This window comes from Lepidochelys kempii, chromosome 24, assembly GCF_965140285.1.
Source record: "Lepidochelys kempii isolate rLepKem1 chromosome 24, rLepKem1.hap1, whole genome shotgun sequence".
Taxonomy (NCBI): domain Eukaryota; kingdom Metazoa; phylum Chordata; order Testudines; family Cheloniidae; genus Lepidochelys; species Lepidochelys kempii.
This window is the reverse complement of record NC_136403.1, coordinates 6,373,292-6,396,750: the sequence shown is the minus strand read 5'-3', so window position 1 is coordinate 6,396,750 and position 23,459 is coordinate 6,373,292. Positions and strand designations below refer to the sequence as shown.

General features: G+C 41.2%; 1 protein-coding gene across 4 annotated transcripts in view; it reads left to right on the top strand.

The window, feature by feature from the left end:
• The window catches only part of OTUD7B (OTU deubiquitinase 7B), a 72,144-nt gene that overhangs the window by 29,942 nt on the left and 18,743 nt on the right, over window positions 1–23,459 (top strand). For 3 of the 4 annotated variants that reach the window (XM_073323618.2, XM_073323617.2, XM_073323620.2), the window contains exons 2-4: window positions 4,636–4,786; window positions 12,565–12,735; window positions 13,819–14,034. In XM_073323618.2, the coding sequence (XP_073179719.1) occupies window positions 4,702–4,786; window positions 12,565–12,735; window positions 13,819–14,034 (472 nt within the window). In that variant the 5' untranslated portion in view covers window positions 4,636–4,701. The remainder of the gene's footprint in view (window positions 1–4,635; window positions 4,787–12,564; window positions 12,736–13,818; window positions 14,035–23,459) is intronic. The other variant, XM_073323619.2, reaches the window with a different exon arrangement.

Sequence of the window (23,459 nt, the reverse complement as noted above, 5' to 3'; positions counted from 1 at the left end):
CATTGTAAAAGGTGAAAAATCAAGGAAAGACACGAAAAGCATGGTGTCCCATAATGGCTTATTAAGAGAAACAGCTTCTTTAGGTGTGAATGTTTTGGCTGTAGGAAAGCCTCCAACAGTTCCATTTAATCTGAGTGTGTGGGTAATCGTTGTTTGTCAGTAATTCCTCCTCTTATATTTGTGGGTGATCAGAAAGATGTTTTTCTTTTTTCATTGCAAGAGGTAGCACTATCTCTCAATGAGTGAATGAGACTGATATTGATCTCTGCATGCAGTGTTGTAACCATGTTGGTCCCAGGATATTTAAGAGACAAGGTGGGTAAGGCAATATCTTGGACCAATTTCTGTTGGTGAGAGAGAGACACTTTGGAGTTTACACAGTGCTGGAAACAATCGCTTAGCAATTAGTGAGGAACTTGACGTGCTAGAGGTTAACCTCTGTGACTGTCTGGTTTAACTTCAGTGTTGGCTCACTTTAGACAGAAGTGATGGTGTCCTATCTCACTCAAGGCAAATTTGGGTTCAGAAAGTGAATTACAATAATATTTGAGGTATAGCCAAATCTGAAGCCAATAATAGAACAGGTCTCAAATACTGATTTATCTGAAGCTTTTCTGATCCTGTTTACAGTGTTAGTCTTATCAATCTAACAGAGAAACACTAATGGGAGTGGGAGGGAGGGAAGAGATTGGATAGTTTTTCAAAAGATGGGCCTTGTAAAACATTTAACACATGATGAAAATAAGTTTATCTTGAATTTAAAAAAAACCCAAACAATAGTGAAATGTTTGCATTTAACCCACTTCGGTGTTTTGGTTGTGGTCACTACTTCAGCATTGTGCTCATGGTTCTTCAAAGTGAAGCTAACTTTTATTATGCAGGACAAATTCAGTGTGGTAAGTAAAACTGCATACATAGGGAAAAGTTTTTTTTTTTTTTAAGGACATTTAGAATTTTTTAAACAGAATCTCAATGTTATGCTGACTCATTCCCATGTGGATTTCTAGTGAAGTGTGTTAGGTAAAAACTAGATTTTTGAAGGGAAGAGATTTAAAACAAAATGTTCCCTTTGAAGCATCTCTGATTCTGTGGATGAGCTTCCAGGGAGTACAGAAAGGATTTAGAGTAGCAGTCGTGTTAGTCTGTATCTGCAAAAAGAACAGGAGGACTTGTGGCACCTTAGAGACTAACAAATTTTATTTGAGCATAAGGTTTCGTGAGCTACAGCTCACTTCATCGGATGCATTCAGTGCTGTAGCTCACAAAAGCTTGTGCTCAAATAAATTTGTTAGTCTCTAAGGTGCCACAAGTCCTCCTGTTCTTTTTTTTTTTAGAAAGGATTTAGCGTACACTGGTGCAACCTGAAAGCATTGTAAATGTTGTACATGTTAAAACCAGTCCTAACACTTTTTTTTGCATTAGTGTTTGTTGCTTTTACAGCAAGCAGGAAACTCTACCCATGGTTTACATTCCTCAGTGGAGCTAATCTGATTTAGACAATATGTGTAGATGAAGCGGTAGTAGTTCTTGTGTTCTGAGACACTGGCTGGGAATCAGGAGATTCTAGATCTGCCACAAGCTTCCAGTGTCACCTTGAATCAGCCACCAAATCTCTGTGCTTTGGTTGTCTATCTGTTAAATTGGGGGGGAAAGGGTGGAAAAGGGGGGGGGTAGTTCTCTGCCTCACAGGAGGTGTTGAGGATGAATATATTAATACTTGTGAAGCAATCCGATAATTTTGCAGTTAAACAAATAAGGTCAATGACTGGAAGTTGAAGCTAGTCAAATTCAAATCAGAGTGCACATTTTTAATTGTAAGGGTAATTTAACTGCTGAAACAATTCACTCAGTGATATGGTAGGTTCTCCATCAATTGACATCATTAAGACAGGTTTCAGAGTAACAGCTGTGTTAGTCTGTATTTGCAAAAAGAAAAGGAGTACTTGTGGCACCTTAGAGACTAACCAATTTATTTGAGCATGAGCTTTCGTGAGCTACAGCTCACTTGATGAAGTGAGCTGTAGCTCACGAAAGCTCATGCTCAAATAAATTGGTTAGTCTCTAAGGTGCCACAAGTACTCCTTTCCTTTTTATCATTAAGACAGACATCCAGGCTTGATTTAGTGATGTGCTGTAGCTCAACTACAAGTCATCAGGCTGGATGTAGTAATTACGGGGTGAAATTCTATGACCTGCGCTAAACGGGCTGTCAGACTAGCTGACTACAGCAGTCCCTTCTGACCTTAATCTCTGTATGAGCTATTGCTTTTAAGGCTAGCATGTGTGTGCTTGTGCTTCAGGTCTTTGAGGTATTTGTTGTAAAAATATTGGGCATTGCTGCGGTGAGTAGAAAGCACTCTCTTATCCTAAACAGAGTTTTGAGACCTTGGTCTCGTTTTGTCTGGATTATGAGATAGCGCCCTCTAGGCTGCATGGTGCCGCTCCAGCTTGCCCTTGCTGTAACAGCCACAGTGATGGTGAAACCACAAGCAGATGTGCTGCATAAAAACACAACCCGAAAACTAATGAGGGTGTGGATGTTTCTTCATTTGAACCCTGGCAATTAGTCTGCTTAAAGTTCATTGCTGTGTCTTCAGAACTGAAGTTTTCCGTCAGTTTCACCTCTGAGATACTGACATTCGTTTGCATGAGGCAGTTTTCGAAGCAACTGTAAATGCTCTGGGTGAATGGGTGTAGGCTGGTTTTGCTTCTTTTTTCTACATTTCAAAGGTCAGTGCTTTGCTATGTAACTTTTTTAAAAATTGCTGAAACCGTCAAAAGGAAATATGAGATTATCTTTGGTTCCAACAATATACAAGCTCTCCTCTAAAAGCTGTGTAAACACTGAATATAGCATCTGTCAGAGGTTAGGTAGCATGTAAAGGATGAGTGTGTGACCCAGAGCTAGAATGTAGAGACGTTTCTATACCTGATTACCATAACCACAGCAATGGTCCCCACGTATTGCCAGCAAAAAACTTGCTTTATACTTGCATATTCTAATGTTTCTATAGCCTACAAATGAGGACAGTCCAGAAATTGCATAAGTGATAAAAAATATTATGGCTTTTCCATTGTGATTAGCAAACACAAACAATTACATTAAGCTGATAAACAGAAAATTCAAATATAATGCTTGCTTGTTTGCTTACTTTAGAGTTTGAGATCTTTATGCCATTTTGCAGTTTTGCTCATCTTTCATAGGCCTAGAAATTTTTGACATTTGGTAGGGTAAATGGGTTAGTCTGTCTTGGTAGGATACTGGAAATATCTTAATCAACCTTACACACACATTCTCCCCCCCGCCCCGATTTGCATAGGAAGTTTCAGTTTAGAATGAATTTTTCAAACTGTTTATATGCCCTGAAAATAGAGCTTTGAAAATAGCCCCTTAGCTACAGTGCTGCTTAATCTCTCCAGGATATTTGCTTGGTCCAAACTTCTGTGGATGCATGCATTGATTTCTGGCCTAGAGGAACATAGCAAATCCAGATTTGCTATGCCTAAGTAGGAGCACACACCTTGCATATCTCTCCAACTCTTTGGAACTGTTTACATTTAGATTACATAAATCTTGTGTCTGGACTTAAATTTTTAGGACTGGCTTGTTTGATTCCTAGGAAGAGATTTAGCCATTGGAAGGATCTTTTTCAATACACCTCTTTCCAGAGGCCTTTCACTGAGGAGAGTAGTGACTTTATGGGTAGAAGGAGATCTTACATAGAAAATTGCAAAGGCTGCTAAGCTGATTCATATTTCCACCAAGCTGAAGTCCATCATCATTATCTTTACAAGGTGGACTTGGCGGGTTTTATAACTGCAAAATCTGAATGGAAAGTTTTGTAAATAAAGCTGTTCACCAGCTATTTCATAGCTTTATTAGCGGTTGGTTGTTTTTAAAGCAAGTGCATGCTGAAGTGGTTTCTGCCTAGTACAAAGTTTGATTGGTCAACTATTCTAGTCCAAAGGAAGGATAATTTTTTAACCTGAAAAGTAGTTTGTTTTGTACAGACTGCATCTACTAATAAAAATCAGTTCTCTTTTTTTTTTTTCTTGTGAATTACAAACATGCTTTGAAGAGGAATGTCTCTAGATGAGAGGTCAAGGATGTACTGGTTTCAGTACAGATATCGAGAGATCCTGCGAATTCTCTAGATAAACTAATTTATTTTGCTGACTACTTGTCTACTGTTTTGAAATAAGTCCTGCTGACTAAAGGAATGGCTTTTCTTAAGTTAGTCAGCTTTTGTATTCCTTTAATTAGTAAAGCTACTTCTCTGTACACTGAATATTCTTTGCCTCACGCTGTGTTTCTGGTTTTGCATAACGTCTCATTTAAGTTTAGTTAAAAAGTTCTGGTATCACAAGCCATCACAGTTCCTGTCACATAATTTAGGTGTATTGAAACAATTAGGGTTCTGTTCCAGGAAACAAGAATAGCAACATAATTCATATGCTCTATCAATTAGTGAATAGTCAGGCAAGCAGCCACCTCTAATCCTGAAACAAAATTAGTTTTTAAAAGATGAGAATGAACCATCTGCTATTGGATACTTCCCAGTTTGCTCATAGCCTGCATTGCCAGGCTAATTATTTTATACTTTGTAACATGAGCTGTGTACATTTCATTCTTAGATTGAAGACTAAGCTTTGATCTATGTCCCAGCTGTTTCCAACTGCCTGCAAGGAATTCATGATCACATGACCCTGGATATGGATGTCGTCTTGTCGGATTTTGTTCGCTCAACGGGGGCAGAGCCAGGACTGGCCAGAGACCTACTTGAAGGTAAAGCGTGAGTGACGGGGTAGGAACAGTTAGTTCTTCAGTAGGTTTTGTGTTGGTATAGACGATAGAAAAAGGAGTCGATCGAGAGGGGTAGGTAGGCTGTTTAGTGGGGGTGGTACTGCCCGTATTAAGATGACCTTTGTAGCTCGATTAGTGAAATCTTGGCTTGATCTCATGTTCCATGCCAATGCAGTAACAAACCTCAGCTGGCTGCTAGGGATAGAATGCGTAAAACGGAAGTATAGTGTTGGAATATGCCTTTTTATTCTCGCGTGATGCACACCATAAGCAATCCTCTCAAGGGCTAACAAAAATTGGTGTTTGATCAGAGGTGTTTTCTAAAGCTTGAACAACTTGTACTGGGAAAAGAGCCTTTAGTGTACTCTACCATATGGCTATTTCAGAATTTTGTGAGTGATTATGTTGTAGAGGTGTGAATTTCACATGTGCCCCTTTTGCCTCTGAACTACTCACTTGTAAACTTTTTCTGCTATTACTTTGCCATAACCTTGATCTTGGATTAAGACTTGAGACAAATTCACTGCATTTGTATAATCTCTGATTATTTAATCTTCCATGCATTTAGTAGGCAGACAGCTTTTATCATAAAAATTGCAGCTTTCAAAACTGTACACAACCCTGGGGATGTGTTGTGCTTTAGACATACAGATCCCAAAGCAAATACAATCTGAATTGTAAAATCTAATTTGGAATCGCTATTTCTCATTAAATTAATTCTACATTTCTGATCAGTGTATGAATATTAGCTCTTGCCTACATAGCAGTTCTGATAGCATACAATTTTTTTTTTCCATAGGAGCATAGGTCAGTGGTTCTTAACCAGGGATACGCAAACCCCTGCAGGTGTGCAGAGGTCTTCCATGGGTACATAAACTCATCTAGAGATTTGCCTAGATTTACAACAGGCTACATAAAAAAAAAGCACTAACAAACTCACTACAAACTAAAATTTCATACAGACAACAAGTTGTTTATCACAGTATTTATATTCCAGTGGATTTATTTTATAATTATATGGTACAAATGAGAAAGTAAGCAATTTTTCAGTAATAGTGTGCTGTGACACTTTTTTTGGTATGTTTGTCTGATTTTGTAAGCAAGTGGTTTTTAAGTGAGGTGAAACTTGGGGTACAAAAGACAAATCCAACTCCTGAAAGGGAAACAGTAGTCTGGAAAGGTTGAGAGCCACTGGTGTAGGTTAATCGTTTATCTTTGTTATGAAAATAACTAACTGTGTTTATAATTTTTGCTGTTTAAAATGACATCACACTTCAGTCCAGTCTCCCATCTAATATTTATAAACACTTTCAACCTGGTGGCAGAGTACTGAGGGGGAAAATGAGCAAGTCTTCTCCCAATCTCTGTCAATCTTAACTATAGATATTTTAACAATTCCAGTTTTGGGTAGATAGTACTTCAGTGTGGGTTTTTTAATGTTCTAATCAAATTAAGATGCTAGCATGCAACTGTTTTTTTTTGTTCTTTAATGGGACATGCTGTCGGTTTACTACTAGTGCTAACGAAGATGGGACCAGCTGCCGATATTTTTACTGCTGTCATGTAGCCCACTTAGAGAAAAACTAGCCAACATTTCAAGAACATCTACATCCAACTTGCACTAGTTTCTCTGCGGTTACTACCAGTTTGGATCTACAACAGTAATGAGGTACAGGCCCTAAAGTTGTTAGTGTAGATCCAAATTCCTTCACCTCTTAGCTTCCGTTTTCCCCCTTGATAATGCCCCTTGAGGGCTGAGGATTGGCTCATATTCATATAGAGAGCTTTTGCTCTTCAATTACTTTGGGTGATGGGCAAAGTTCCCATTTACTTTACTGGAGCCAGGATTTCACTTTGTGTTTACAGATGGTAATATTGTCGAGAAGGAAGTCTGTCGAGTGTGGGTTTTGTGGTGTTTATATATCTTCTGGTTTCTAATTTAAGTTAGTGTTTCATTTTAAGGATTTTGAATGTTGTCTTTCAGGGGAAATACTTTAGCTTGAGATGGAGAGGTATTTTATAATTTTTCTCTCCCACTCCAATACTTGTGTAGTTAGTTATTTTGACAGCTGTAATCTTAATTAATTTTCATAATTCACTAGCAGAACTGCAGTCTTATATTTTTTTTATTTGCATTATCATAGTGCCTAGGAGCCTCAGTCATGGCCCAGAATCAGAGTTGCTAGGCACTGTACAAACACAGAACAAAAGTAGTCAGAGTTTACCATCTGAGTATAAGATGAGATAACAAAGGGGTACAGAGAGACCAGCGGGAAGGTTCAGGGAAGCAATAAGACCATGTGGGTCAGCATGATAGACTGTGGTCTCAGCACACAATCCATCTAAATGTTGTCCAATCTTTCTGTTGGCCTGGCAGTAAAGGAGAGTTTTGAGATGGGTTTTTGAAGGAAAATGAATTTGTTTTGTGGATGTTTGAGGCACTCCTCACAAGTGTGAGGAGTAACATGGAAGAAAGCATGAGGTTGCCTGTTCGAATATATAACAAGCAAGTGATGGAGGCTGATGACAGACCGGAGTTGACTTTTTGATCCTGAATGAGAGAAAAGTAGGGTTGGGAATAGGCTGTGAAGGGCCTTGCAAGTGCAAAGAGGTAGATTGTTTGATATGTTGGAGAAGAGGGAGCCAGTGGAGGGATGCAAAGAGAAGAATGACCTAGTTAAAGCTGCGGGTAGGGAAATTATCCTGGCAGCAGCATTCTGAGTGGATATGATGGGGACAAGATTGCATTTGTCAAGACCAAGGAAAAGGATGTTGCAGTAATCGAGATGCGAGGTGGTGAGAGTTGTAGCTGTGTGGATGAATAGGAAAGGAGATATCTTAGCGTGAGATGTTATGCAGTGTGTAGTCTGTTAATAGAAGATCTCTTTTAACTGCATTTGCCAATCAATGTTTGAGAGGTGGGGCAAGGCAGCTAGGCTGATTTGTGGGGCGGGGGGATTCGTATGGTTTTTGGAACAGGAATATTTTATAAAGTTAAGTTATCCAAAACCTTGACAATTTAAGAAGGGTGAAAGTATGCAATGTGGCCCCTTTTGTGTATAAAGAGCCATATGCTTGTGTCAGCTATACAGAGCTGAACATATGAATTTCAAGCTGTCTGACTCTGATTACACGTTATCCTGTATCTTGATTACCTTTCCTACACACAGTTAGTTTTTTATACCTGCTTTGTAGTTTTGATTAGAGTCTAACTTTACTAATGCTGTTAAGTGTAAATGGCTTTGCTTGGCAAGACCTGGTGTTAAGTTTCAGGTGTAAGGATTTCAATACAAAAATAAAGAATCTGGAAAATACGTCATTTGGAAAGATCATCCAGGCTTTGTCTTCCAGTTAGAATGTGCACTTGTTAGATTTTCTTTTTGTGGCCTCCAGAAACCAAATATTCTGCAGAAATAGTTGACAGATCTCAGTTGTCCATGGTGAATTTCCTTTTTGTCTCCACTGAAGTTCTAGCCTCTGGAATACCCCTTTATTTTCAGTCTGGTTATTCAGATGTCAATGCAGGATGTGTGTGTGTGAAATCTGATTAATTCATGTTGCCATTTGCTTTCAAAAACCATATGGGTCTGAGCTACCTAAACCACACTCGCTTTTCAATGAGAGTTTACTTTATGCTCTACTTAAATACTGCATTGTCATTCACAGAAATGTATATTCAGTTATAACAGAATATTTAAAGATTAGTGCCCAGTGGAGCACCCTTATCTACAAAATAACTGCATGCAAAATTTAGTGTCTACGGTATTTATTTACATGTCTACCAAAATTGCTTTGTGGTGTTGTAGCTGTGTCAGGCCCAGGATATTAGACAAGGTGTGTGAGGTAATTGGTCCAATAAAAGATATTACATCACTCATCTTATCACTCTAAATTTACTTTACTAATATGTTTATAGTAAGAGTTTATATAAATATCTGATATTAGTGGTGGTAGATTAAAAATGGCAGTGTTGTGATGAGGTCAAATCTAAGACCTTACTGCTAATCTAGGGACTGCTACAGTTTGAAAGACTAGTGGCATGACTGTCTCTTCCAAATAGTTTGGGAATTTATAAGACACCCTGAAGATAATATAAAATATCATAACCAGAGTTTTTTTTTTTTCCTTGGCTTCCTTATCTGGCTCCTTCCCATCCTTGTCTAGTTCAATATTTTATGTATAAGATGAAATGTACTTTTTCAATAATAAAATTTGTCTGGAGTAGAGTTGTGTAAATCTACTTATATTAAGAGGTTCATTGTACTGGATAAATCTGATGACGTGAAGGAGCTGTAATGTTTCTTGTATAGGATCTATTAAGTTAGCGCATCTGCTCTCATCAATTTGAGCAGTTTGTATGTTAGTGATGTATTACATATGTGAAGTTTCTTACAATTGTGGGCATATGGAATATAGGGTTGGTGTGAATTTTTGTCTTGGATTTTTTTCAGTATATTTGGACAACTTTTTAGTTCTTGAACTAATTAAAGTAAAACGTGAGCAGTTGATCATATCTGGGTGTGGTTAACAGGCACTTGTGTAGCTGAACTAAATTTTATCAGTCCTCATGTAGGCTTTTATTTAGAAAGGAGAAATGCAGTTTGTAGCAGCAGAATATAAAATTGTTCGTGCAGTACTAGGGTAACAGAATTATTGTAGTAACAGAAATGAGCACGCTTATCTCCTACAGGTTAAATTCTAAATTTTGCTTTTTTTAAACTTAGATATTTCCAAGTTTTAGGAAATAATTACTCAATATTGAAGAATGCTGGTAACCTATGTAGTTGCTGCTAACTGCAGATGAGGCTTTGAGTGAAAACACTCATGACTATTTTTTTTTCATAATATTTTCAGTGGGTATCAGTCTGATTCAGATAGAAAATTTGAACCATTATTTCAGGCAGTCTCAGTGATTTAAGGATAACTGACTTTTTTTTGTAAGAGGATACTCTACAATAAACAATATAGTGGTTGCTATTCTTAGTTTTTAAGCTGTTTAGTGTTGATCTATAAAATCCTTTATAGTCTTTGTTTATATGTATATCAAACTTCCTCTTTGTATTTTAACCTAACAGCTATCATTGGCTGGAAGACTTGGGTTGACAATACCTACATATTTGTTTGTAGTGTTGTTGTAGCTGTGTTGGTCCAAGGATATTAAAGACACAAAGTAGGTGAGGTAATTTATTAGACCAACTTCCGTTGGCAGAAGGGACAAGCTTTGAATTTCACAGAGCTCTTTTTCAGGTGTGAGTATGGTAACCAGAGTATCAAAGCTAAATATAAATTGGGACTTTTTTTTTTTTTTTGAAGTGATCTCCTTCATGTGTGAATCCCCTTATGCTTTATCTATCCCAACTTGTATTTAGCTTGGACACTCTGGTTACCTTCCCCAGATATGAAGAAGAGCTCTGTGATGCTTGAAAGCTTGTCCTTTCCACCAGCAGAAGTTGGTCAAAAAGCACCCTTCCCTACCTTGTCTGTCTCAATCCCTACAAATGTATGTCTGTGGACAGGGCCCTTTACTCTGCCTTTTTCCTTAAGGGCTTGTCTACGCTACCGCACGGGGTCAATCTAAGATACATAACTTCAGCTACGTGAATAGCATAGCTGAAGTCGATGTACTTACCGCGGTGTCTTCACTGCGGTAAATCGACAGCTGACGCTCTCCTGTCGACTCCGCTTGCGTTTCTCATTCTGGTGGAGTACCGGAGTTGATGGGAGAGTGCTTAGCGGTCGATATACTAGACGCGATAAATAGACCCCCCTCTGGATCGATAGCTGCCCGCCGATCCGGCGGGTAGTGTAGACAAGGCCTAAGTCTGACATAGCTAGTTTCATCTTCAGGGCATGCGTGCAAGGCCTGATTTAAAGGTGCCGAGTTCCTGCAGCTTCTATTTGAAGCCCAAAACAAGCCCCTAGGCTCTCGCATATTTGGGTTTTTATTCAGGGGAATTACTGTGTGAGTTAATATTAGTTTAGCTGACTTCACAGTTTATTCACTTGTTTTAAATATAAATGAAGTTTGACCAACAGCCGCATCTCATAAATAAATCTGGTGAAAACTTTGTTTGGGCAGCAGTTTCACTGTATCTGTCTCCATCTAGAATAATGAAGTTGTTCAATGCTGAGTCCACTTAAAAAAATAAAATACACTAGCTCTAGCTATTGATTTTGCTTTTAGGAAACAGAACATCACTATAAATCTGTGAATACTTAAGAATCCTCACAACTGGCACCACATGGGATCCTTCCATATAAACTTAATGTCGTCTTTGTGAAAATAGGGGAAAAAACATTTGGTGAATTGTTTGGCTAATATAGAAATTCAGAAGTTGTAGTAATAGTTGAGTATTCACAGATGTGTATTGCTTCTAGAACTCAGAAGTTCGAGCAATGTAACAGTAGAAATTGTTGGGTTTGTATGTTTGCGAGTGAGGCAGATTTTGACTTGTGATTGCAAATTAAATTTTGATTTAATGGGTCAGTAAATTCCTGATGCTGATGCTTTTAAATAAAAGCTTGGCTCAAAAAAGTGATCATTTACCAAGCAGGTTGCTGTGCAGTCAGTCACTAAACATTATCAATTTATATCTCTCTCAGAAGAAGTTTAAACCCTCCAGAAACATATTTGCCTTGGGAAATTAGATATTGTGACACTTGTTTTGATTTGGCTTATAATAGATCATGGACAATCAGCAATTTAAGTATTCTTGTAGAGAATGTACTGCATATGTTGGCTTTCTTTTAAAGCAGTAAATGAACAATGTATTAAGATTCTGGGTAGGTTAATAAATCCTCAGTATTGCAGGTTCAACATACATCATAACCCACTTGGTGGCATCTGTTTTTTCTATATCTAAAATGACAATTGTTTCTAAAAGGTCAATTTATTGCATGCTGAAAGATTTACATGGTTTAATTTTATATTGATAAATCTTATCTGGGATCCTTTCAGATTGGTGGATAGTATTAAAATTAAGAGGACTGACATTAAAGATGCCGTCAATCCCACTGAAGTTGCTGTTGAGCGACATTGTCTCTCATTCAGTTAGTAGCACATCTGATTCTTCTATAAAATGTCCCAGCTAACTAGTGTGGCTGGCAACTCTCATGCTTTCATACTTTGATTTTGTCTCCTCTGGGGAGAAATCTTTTCCTCTCCCTGACATGAATGATCAGAACCTTAAATTCCAAATCAATTGTCAATTTTTAAAAGAACTGAATTTGACCATGTATGACTATTTGATCCTTGTGTTGCCCTACAGTAATGTGAATATCGAATGGAAAGCTCTGTGCTATTAGCTTTATTGGAGAGCAAATGGGGCTTACATTGTAATAAATTTCTGAAATACAGTAGAAGAGGCTTACAAAACAATATTAAGTATGACCTCAATCAGCTGACAAATTGGTCTGCATAGAAAGTGCTTGTTGAATGTGAAAGAAATCTGAAGATCAATGCAACTTTACAGACAAAATAGGCATCTTTCAAAGTGTGAAATTAACGTAAATACTAAACTGTTAGAGGCTTTCCCCTGTTCCATCTTCTACTCCTAAGCATATACAATGCATACTATTGAATTTCAGGCTTGACGTCTGTTTCCATCACATGGTCGTCTTGGTTTATTTCCAGGTTAGAGTCAGTGTTTTGATAACAAGTTGATAACTTGCATTTAAGGCATTCCTCAGGGGCGCATGTTCCAAAAATGGTTTAACTCTCTTTCTCTAATGCTGAGTTTTCGTTATACTTTCCAAACTAGGTAAAAACTGGGATGTGAATGCAGCACTAAGTGACTTTGAACAGCTGAGGCAAGTGCATGCTGGGAACCTGCCGCATTCCTTCAACGAAGGGCGCAACTTTAAATCCTTGGAAAAAGAAGCTGCTCGACCGGTGCGGCCACCGCTCCAGCGGCAAGATGACATTGTTCAAGGTAAAGCAACGTTTCTAGATGACTTTCAGCTGGATCATATTCACACTGTCATGTGTCAAAGGAGAATTAAATCCTTTCTAAAACACAGTGGGACATATTCTTTCCCCTGCTTTGGCAATATAGGGGATGGAATCTAGCTAGGGGAAAACTCACCTGAGGCAGACACGCATTGTAGGGCCACTAGAAGTGATCCTAAGTTACTCCTTAGAAGCCTCAGCACAGGGTGCTTGCTGGGGAGTGCTGCACCCCTGGATTCAGGGCTGCACTGGTGTCTGTAAGCAGCCGAGGGTGAGATACTGAAAGTCAGAGCATTTGAGCAACCAGGGGCCATTCCAGCTTGTGTCTGAGGCTGTTTCAGTACCTGTAGCAGCCCAGAATTCACAGGTTGCAAAAGGTGGTGGCAAAGCCATATTTGCACCCCACTTCCATTGGCTATGCCTTTGTGGAAGTGAAATGTGGAAACTGGGCCTAGTCAGTCTTCAAGTGGTTATTTGATAACAAGCTGAGTGCCGAATCCAGAGCAGAGCATTGTTGCCTCTTCCTTTTAATCTTCAAGCTGGAACCACTAGTCCAGGCTGCTGTTAACTGATAGGCTCTGTACAGTCCTGGCAGTTTGAAGGGTCTGAGAATCACTTCATTGCAGTTTCTTTGCACTTTCGTTGCACTTTCCATCTGAAGATCTCAAAGCACTTTCATGAATAAAGCCTTAATTCCTGGTGGATGAAGGCTTTAACTTCAGTGTTGGATGTGGAAACTGAGACAGAGAAATGAAATGACTTGTCCAGGGTCACATGCTGAGGTAGGGGCAGAGATGGGAGCAGAACTAAGGACAGAGTCAAGAGACCTGTGGTTTACAAGTAGGTTATGGTCCTTCTCCACAACCCAGTTTTGCTTTCCTTCCTTCCCTTTTGGAATTAGAAGTACTTGTCAGTTCTATATGCTAGGGCAATTCAGATGCTTGCCACAAAACTAAAATACTAGTTGAAGACTATGTAAAATGTTTTTACTTCGAGGGAAAGTGGGCCAGGAAATATGCATAGGCCTTATCTTCACATCTTAATGTTTCTTCTCTTCTTCCTTCAGAGAAACGTCTGTCTCGGGGCATTTCCCATGCTAGCTCCACCATTGTCTCTTTGGCCCGCTCCCACGTCTCCAGCAATGGTAGCAGTGAACATCTGCTGGAGATGCCCATTTGCACTTTCCAGTTACCCGATCTCACCGTGTACACAGAGGACTTTCGCAGTTTCATTGAGCGAGATCTCATTGAGCAGTCTATGCTGGTAGCATTGGAACAGGCTGGTAAGTGTTTCCCTGATATTTTTTTTTTTTTGGTTCTTGACACTAATTTGGTGCAGCGGTAGCAATTTTGTGCCAATGCCAACTGGAATGCTCTGGTTTACAAGCTTCTGGCTGTAAAGAACGGAACATGCACTCCGTATCTACAAAGGATAAAGTTGTTTGATCCTCTCTCTAGCATGAAAACAAACCATAGAGTTGAGAGAGAAGTCTATAGAACAGGCTTAAAGCTACTTTGTTTTTATGCGTAGGCACTGTATGTACGTGATCTGTTCGTGTTGTTTCTAAATATTACTGTGACGGGGCTCCTGCTGGTCGTCTTGGGGATTAGCTCCAAAGGTATGCCCGTTCTCAGTGGTGTCTCACCTGCCGTCATGTCTGCTACTGGACCCACGTCACTCCAAAGACCGCAGCATCCTCTTCATGACACAGCCCTCTGGCCATGCCACAATCTGTGCTCCGCCCTTCCTGGGGGGCCAGTACTGCAGTCCAGCTGTCCAGCCACCCCATGGGTGGGGGAACATGGACCCATCCACTACTCCAGGTCCTGGCCCAGGGACCCTCTAGGTGTCAGCCACTTTGTGTTCCCTCCAACCTCACAGTACATTTCCCTGGGCCATTTTCCTGTGGCCCCAGCACCTTTTCACCCTTACCTCGGCCTTGGCGTGCCAGTCTTAGCAGCCAGCCAGGAGCTCTCTCTAGGTTCCCCGGTCCTTGCTCTGCTCTGTCCAGGGTGCCGGTTCCTCTTTTAGGAGCCTGATTTTCCCTCCTTGAGCTCCAGGCAGTTACTGATTCTGCTCTGCCCTGCCCTGCAGCTCTTCTTATATGGCCCTGATTGGCTGCTCTGCACAGCCTTGCCTCCTATTGGCTGCTTTTTGCACAGCCTCCCTAGGGCTCATTAACCCCTTACAGGCCAGTGTGGGGTGGATGCCCCATCACAGTTACATAGCAGTACTCCCTACTTCTCCCTCACCTAAGATTTCATTTCTGCTGTGTACTATTTATTCAGTTATTGATGTGAGAAAGGCGGGAGAGGTTTTTACCCAATATATACAATAGCAGATGACAACAGATGACCGTCAATACATTTTGAAATGCACGATTTGAAAAAAGATGCATGGTAACTACCTTAGTGCAGCAACCTGAAAATGCACATGAAACTGATGCATAAGTAGTGCAAGAAGAGCTGCTTTCTAGAGGGTGGAAGCATGAAATGTATAAACCAGCATGTATTGTATTTATTTATTTATTTTGTATTATTGAAGCACCTAAGAGCCCTAGTTGTGGACCAGGACCCCATTGTGCTAGGTGCTCTACATATACAGAACAAAGACAGTCCATGCCCTCAGGAGCTCATAATCTAAGATAACGAGAGACAACAGGTGCATACAAATAGACCGAGTATAAGGAAACAATGAGACAGTATTGGTCAGCATGATGGACATTGATCTCCACATTCCTGCAGCCAGAAAATTTATGTTGAATATAATCACCACAGGCAGTGTAGACATGTTCTATGTGTGCGCACAGGGCAGAGTCTATATCTCAGACAGTGGTGGATGCTTAATTCAGATATTGTACGGCTTTAATAAAAGCATTTGGATTGGGGTGTCGTAAACCTTGATTAAAGTAGGAGAGGGGACTCGTGAAGTCTGTTTTAGGAGCTGCTTACAACCTGGGTGAATCAAGCTAATAAACTTGAGATTTCTTCAAAATCCTCCTCTCTTTAAAAGGAGTCCTGGTCTGAGCAGAAGACTTGAAGATAAGGTCTTCCAAATTCTAATCTGGTTCCAACACCCACTTCCTGTGTGAATTTTTTTTTTTTTTAAATCTCTGCACTCAATCTCATCATTTTTTGCCTGCACCACCAATACACATGTCTAAATAAGACTTTTTCCTCAGTAGGTAACAAATTTTAGGGTAAGTCAAATTTTAGACCTAATCTGCTTGAGTGTCTCTGTAATAAATATTCTGTGGTTTTGGAAATTGACACTTTATAGGAGTGATATTGTTACTTGTGGCTTTGCCATTTAGCAGTAGTGAAGCCATCTTTTCTAATGTGAATAAATTTCATGTATCCTAGCCTGGGGTCATATCTAGGTGGATCTGAGAGATGCATTTTTTAATATGGAAAGTGTGTTGACACACAAATGATTGAAGAGGATTTTATTTCAAGATGTAACTGGGTAACTCAAATATATTTTATTCAAATGATTTTACAGGTCTTTTATACCCTAGAGCACATGTTGCATATCTAATGGTGAGACCAATGACCTGAGAGTGAGAACTCATGGATTCTTTCCTGAATTACTATGGTTATAGGTAGTAGAAAGATTCCCATTGACTTCAATAGAGCTGGAGCAGATCCTTGACTGTAATAGGACAATACCTATCAGATTGGAGGGGTGATGGATTGAATTAATAGATGTCTAGAAAGTGCTTTGAAGATGAAATGCAACTACATTCTGTATTTATTTATTTTATTTAAATACTGTAGGTATTTCTTTTAATATAGAAATATCCTGTATAGTAAACAAAATGTTAAATGTTCCAAGCTTAGTTCAGAGCAACATTTGAGTTTCATTCTCAGATTTTAAATTAATTCCTTTATTATGAGGTTTTAGTGGGCAGTATCCTTAGTGGATGACATAAGCTTAAGGTCTAATTCTCAGTTACATAAAGGACCCTTTGCTCTACTGGTTGTGTAAAAGGGCAGTGTAATTTACACCACTTTAAAGCTTCGTTACGCTGCCAGAGTAGTGAAAACAGGCCTTATTGTAACTGAGGGCTTGTCTAGATTTAAAACAATGCAGCACGGTAATGAAGACACTACCAATGCTAACGGGAGGGGTTCTCCCAGTGGTGTAGGTCAGTGATCCCCAAACTTTGGAGGGTCATGCACCCCCAACCCTGTCCTCTCCTTTCCACTTCACCAGGGGCGGGAGCAGCACCATGGCTCTGGCAGGGGAGGGGATGCAGACAGGATAAGGGGGTTGCAGCTGAGGGTAGGTCTGGGGCCGGGAATGGAGCCGCAGCCAGGGGCTGAGGCTGGGGGTCGGAGCGGGGCCGGGAATGGAGCCACAGCCAGGCTGTGGTGGGACCCAGCAGTTGGGCCCTGGCCAGGTGCAGAACCCCAGCAAGGCTGGGGATGGGGCCAGGCACAGGGACAGGAATTGAGGCTGGTGGCGGGGCTGGGTGGTGCTCCCTCCCTGAGCCCATGGGGGCTGGCCTGGGCCCGTTGTGTCCCCCTGTATTTTCCTCCATGCCCCCCCCACAGGGGTGCACCCCACAGTTTGGGGACCTCTGGTGTAGGTAATCCACCTCTCCGAGAGGCAAAAGCTAGGTCAACAGGAGAACTTGCCCATCGACAGCACTGTCTACCCTAGGGGAGTAAGGTTGGTTTAACTGCGTTGTTCAGGGCGTGTGGATTTTCACACCCATGAGCGATGTAGTTATACTGACCTAATTTCCTAATGTAGACCAGGCCTGAGATCAGGCCCTTTAATAGTCTTCCTACTGAGCATCCTGAAGTGCTTCATAATGCTAATGTACTGAGTCTTAGTACACACCTCGGAGGTAAGGAAGTATTTTCCTTCCTTTGCAGCTGGAGGTGAAGTTACTTGCTCAAGGTCGCATAGAAAACTGGAAAAGCAGGGAATAAGCTCCAGATCTTCTGTCTTCCAGACTTGTGCCTTAATCACATGACCATCAGTCCTCCCTAGAGATCAGTTGAGCAATGCTGAGTAGCTTTTTTAAAAAGCCCCACCGCATATTGGCAAGAGGAGAACTGCTTTCTTCTATTTATAAGTTACGGTAATACAGCTGTGAATTGCCATCTGTAGGCAGACTATTAGAAATTGCTGTATGATTTTTAGAACTAAGCATGTCCTGTCATTGAATGCAATTTACCCTACTGATGAAGTCAGTGAGTGAATGGCAAACCAGATGCTGTATGCTCAGAATAGAAACCTCCCATTTGTTAACGGGTGATAAGAGAAATCAATACAAGACTTCCACTGGCCTTAATAAAGGTCACTTTCTATCAGGATGTTACCTTTTGCTTAGGTTTAATATACAAAAAATGCATACATGTTTCTCCAAGCCATCCCCCAAAGCACTACGTATCATGCATTTTCGGCTTTCAGAGGTTCTGCAAATATTCTGGCTAGTATGTTGTTGACTAAACTGGCTGTTACTGGAGGTAGGTTCACAGTTAAGTCAGATTCATTGCTAGTTCAATACTGTTCCAAAGGGTTTCTAATGGCTCTCTGGGGATTGGATCACTCAAGGAATTTGTAATATATAATAGCCTCTCCAGGTTTTTGCTGATCAGGTGCCCACGCTGCAAACCCCACCCCTCCATCCCCGACCGCCTTTTGTGCTAATTGGACCCTCTGTTGGCATTCTCAGTGGAGAGGCCAATGATTGAATGAGCCCTGACATGGAATTAACCCTATAGAGATGGTTCCTCCAGGGTTAAGCCACATTGGTCAAGTTGCGGGTGAAGTTTGTACTACACCATTGCCGCTACTCTACATTTTCTATAGATACAGGACTTGTGTCTCTGGGGCTGTCACTCAGCACCTTATATGAGCCTTAAATTCACATAACTTTCTGAAAGGCAGAAAAAGCCCTGTGCTCAAGGAGAGAGCTAATTGTAAATGCATCAGTACATTGGAATAGGCTCTCATCATAGCTGTCAACTTTCAAAGGTAAAAATGTTCAGACTGTCAAATCCGTTTTGTGTGGGCTTTCTTAGTTTTCATTAGGAGAATCAGTGGGTGAGTTAACTAATCTATTTAATATATAATCAAGAACTATGAAAAAGCAGAAGCTATGATTAATATTTAAAAGAACTCAGCTCAGTATAGACACCAGTTCTCTTAATTGCACTTTCCAAGCTGTCCCCTTTATTCATTTCTTTGCTCTCTTAACCTACTTTGCATTTTGATTCCACCCAACACACCCAGTGCTCAGTGATTTAGTAGGAGGAAAACCTGTGCTCAACAGTACATGAGCGGTGTGGTGGTGGGTGTTTGATGTTAAATCGATACGCGAAAGGACAAGTAACTCGTGGTGTTACTGTGTGCTCTAGTTACAGAGGAAGGATGGTCTTGTGGCTAAGGAAGTGGGACTGGAGTGCTGCATTCAGTTTCTGGCGCCGCTACAGATTCTGTGGACCATGAGCGCTCCCTTGATTTCTCTGTGGCTCAGAGAAATTGGGAGTGGCAATGTCTGTCTTTCCGCCCCACCCTTTCTTTATCTTAGGGGTGGGCCAACTTTGTGGCCCGAGGGCCACATCCGGGTATGGAAATTATATGGTGGGCCATGAATACTCAAAAAATTGGGGGTTGGGGTACGGGAGGGGATGCAGGCTCCACCTGGGGGTGTGGGTGCTTGGAGAGTTGGGGGTGCAGGAGGGTGCTCCAGGCTAGGATTGAGGGGTTTGGAGGGCAGGAGGGGGATCAGGATCAGGATTGGGGCATGGGAGGGGGTAGGCTCTAGGCAGTGCTTACCTCAAGCAGCTCCCAGAAGCAGCGGCATGTCCCCCCTCTGGCTCCTATGCAGAGGCACAGTCAAGCAGCTCTGCACGCTGCCCTATCCACAGGCGCCACCCCTGCAGCTCCCATTGGCAGCGCTTGGGGCAGGGGCAGTATGTGGAGCCCCCTGGCTGCCCCTACGCATAGGAGCCAGAGGGGGGCATGCTGCTGCTTCCAGAAGCCGCACGGATCAGGACAAGCCCCAGACCCCCACTCCCCGGTGGGAGCTTGAGGGCTGGATTAAAGCGTCTGGAGGGCCAGATGCGGCTCCTGGGCCGTAGTTTGCCCATTCCTGCTTTACCTGGTCTATTTAGTTTTGGGATAGGGACTCTCTTACAATGTGTATATATCACACTTAGGACAAGAGGGCCCTGATCTCAGTTGGAGCCTGTAAGTGCTACTGTAATACAGTAAGACCATAAGAATGGGTCAGACCAATGGTCCATCTAGCCCACAATCCTGTCTTCTGGCAGTCGCCAGGGCCAGATGCTTCAGAGGTAATGAACAGAACAGGACAATCATTGATGATCTTTTGTCATCCCATTTCAGCTTCTGGCTGTCAAAAGTTTAGGGACACCTAGAGCATGGGGGCGGACAGGGGTGGGGGCCAGGCTGTTTGGGGAGGCACAGCCTTCCCTACCCGCCCTCCATACAGTTTCGCAACCCCGCTGTGGCCCTTGGGTCAAAAAGTTTGCCCACCCCTGCTCTAAAGCCACTAGCTACTGCAATTCTGGTGACAGGTGGTTTGAGTGATGGCACTTTTTAGGTTCCTGTGGTTACTCTCTCCCTGCACTTAAGTCTGCCACAGTGTTCAACTACCTATTACCTGAAATCCATCTCTAGACCATGGTAAGGCAGGGTAATAGCTCTGAGGCTGGAAAAGAAGAGCAAACTGGGATTTTCACTGGAAGTACAAAATAAACTATTCCTGGGTTATTGTTAGCTGTACTTCTCTGTGCTCATATTCATTTGACTTGCTACCCAAAGCCACTTGTAGTGTAATTGTATCTCTGAAGCTAAGGTTTCAGAGAGAACTGGCCTGCTTTTGGGTTAGCGCTGTGCACAAAGCTTCTTAAGATAGACTTCTCGAATTGTGTGGATATCTTGTTTTCAAGTCTTTTAGCAGGTATCTTGGCCTTTTCATCACCTTGGAAAAGGCATAACATTTCCAAAACCTGTTTCTGAATGTTTTAAGGGAATGGAGTTGAGGTGCCCGCTTTTGCATAACTTGGTGCATGTGGGAAAAAGTACAAATTGCTACTCATACGTCCCTTTGGAGGTACATTGCAGCCTGTAATCAAGACATGCTAATAGAAAATGCCTCTCTAAAATGTGTCCTCTGACTTTAAACTGATGTTGCAGTGCGAGAGGCCACGTCTACACTATGGGCACTACAGAAGCAGAACTATGGCGCTGAAACTATGCTTGCTGTAATGCTGTAGTGTAGACCCTTACTACAGCAACAGAAGGGGTTTTACTGTCACTGTAGGTAATCCACCTCCCCGAGCGGCAGTAGCTAGGTCAATGGAAGCATTCTTTCATCTACACTGGAGGCTAGGTCTGCATAGGTATGGCTCTCAAGGGTGTGCAGTTTTTCATACCTCTGAGCAGTGTAGCTATGTTGATCTACATTTTATATGTAGCCCAGGCCTGAGACTGCACAATCTATTCAGACACTAACCAGAGTTACAGTTAAAATCCAGGAAAGTTAACTTCCTTGTACACATTAAAGTTTAGTGGCTGAAAGGAGAACAAATTCCCAGGAAAACATGTGAAGTGGACAAAAGGCTTAAGAGTCACTACAGTGGTGTTAAATTTTGTTTAGCTTTTGTCAGAAGCTGTTTTGTTTCTCAATTTACTCTTCTGGCACCATTCCACCTGGCGAAGGGTTGTGACTTTGCTGTGCCAGAAGCTATATTGACTGAAAATAGCCTGTTTTTCTGAGTGGAGCCATTGTCTTGAGAGGTTGTGTACTAAACCATTTTCATCTAGCGTGGACTCCTTTTCTAGTCCCAGGAAAAGAAATTTCTGGCATCAGATTGCAGTTTGCACTCCATTTTGTGCTTTCTCTGTTTATCCCTTTGTGGTGTTAAAACTTCCTTAATGTAGTTCTTCTGCATCTGTTGGTGAGACTGCAAAGAGAAATCACAAGAAATGTAAAAAGAAAAGGAGTACTTGTGGCACCTTAGACTAACAAATTTATTTGAGCATAAGCTTTCGTGAGCTACAGCTCACTTAATTGGATGCATGCAAGAAATGTGTTCCTAACTTTTAAGTGCTGTCTGTGTCTAATATCTAGCAGAGATTCTTCACTGACTCTATAGACTAGAAAGCTAAATTGTAATGCTGGGAAGAGACCTAGTTTTTCTAAAGACGGGTTCACATGCTGATTCAACTTATTTGGAGTATGAATAGAGGCATGCTAGCCTATTGCCTGCAGATTGACATTCAGTTGGTCTATTGTGGAGAAGTTAACAGTGGTCATTGGGAGCTGGGGAACACGTTTAGAGGACATGGTTTAAAGCTGAATCCTGCTTAAAGGTGGCTTGGAACATTTCTGTAGGTTTGTCTCTGCTGGATACTACTGTAAACTAATTTTGTTTTCTTCATAGAAACAAAGATTCAACTTCTTCCAGTTACGCTACACATGACCACAATTCTTAATATTAATTTTTCAAAGTCAGTTTGGTTTTCAGATGATCCGAGAGGCCATATCTTGATTTGCAGTGATTCAAATGCTTTATACTACCTGAGAGCTTGGATTCCCAGTTTTTAAACTGTCAAAAGCACTAATCTGACAGTTTGTATATTGATTGCTAAAATCACTTTCAAAGCTGCTTAGTTGGTGTGATATGTGAATTTTCCCAAGCACTGTTCCTCAACTGGTGAGCAGACAAAAAGAACATTGTACAGTATATGTCTGCATGCTTAAGATATGAATGATGAAACCACCAGGAGAAACTAAAAATAGCATTTTGCAGTTGAAGATCGGCAGAAAAATCGCTAAAGGCTAAAGCGCAGGACTGGGAGCCAGGCCTTCCGGATTCTGTTTCCAGCTCTGCCCCTTAGTTCATGTGACCTCGAATAAGTCACTTCACCCTCTCTGCCTATGTCCTCAGCTGTAAAATGGGGCCGATCTAGTAATCTACCTCAAATGGGTGTTGTGTGATTTTAATGTATTGTATTAAATACATTAAACCTTGACATCTGATGAAAGACACTGTAGGTGTTTTGAGTATCTTGCAGAATGGATTTGCTTGGCGTGCATGTTAGTAGACTGTAGTTGGTTGTGCATTCACCTTCCAGAAAAGATGATAAACCCCACCATCCCTGTACTCTCTCCTATTATCCCCTGTCAGTGTAGCCTAATGTACTTATCGCTTACAGCAACTCTTATTCCTTCCTTTTTACATCTTTCATATGTTTACAGATGGTAAGGCTTGGCTTTCCAGAGTGGCCAGGGACGTTTGTCTCTGATACTGGAGACTCCAATTGCTATTTTTGTTTAAAGTGCTATAGGGATCTTTAACTTCCACAAGGGCCCTCATCAGACCCAGCCAGAGAGAATACTAATGTCTCATTCAAAAGCCGACACAGCCGGCAATATGGGCCACCTCGATCTATTTAGGCATAACTTGAGTTCCACATCCTTCTGGCTCAGATGGATTGTTATCAACTGAGCCATAGTAGCGCTTTGCCTTATTTGTTCAGCTACTACAGTAAGTGGGTTTACTTGTTACTTTGAGTTCCTTCCTTATTTTTTTCTTCGGAGAGATTTGTTCTCTGCTGAAAAACAAATTGGGGGGGAGGGTCATCTGTCAGAAAATGCAATGAAATATGTTTGTTCCCCTCTCCCTTCCCCACTGGCAAGTAGATACATAACTGCTT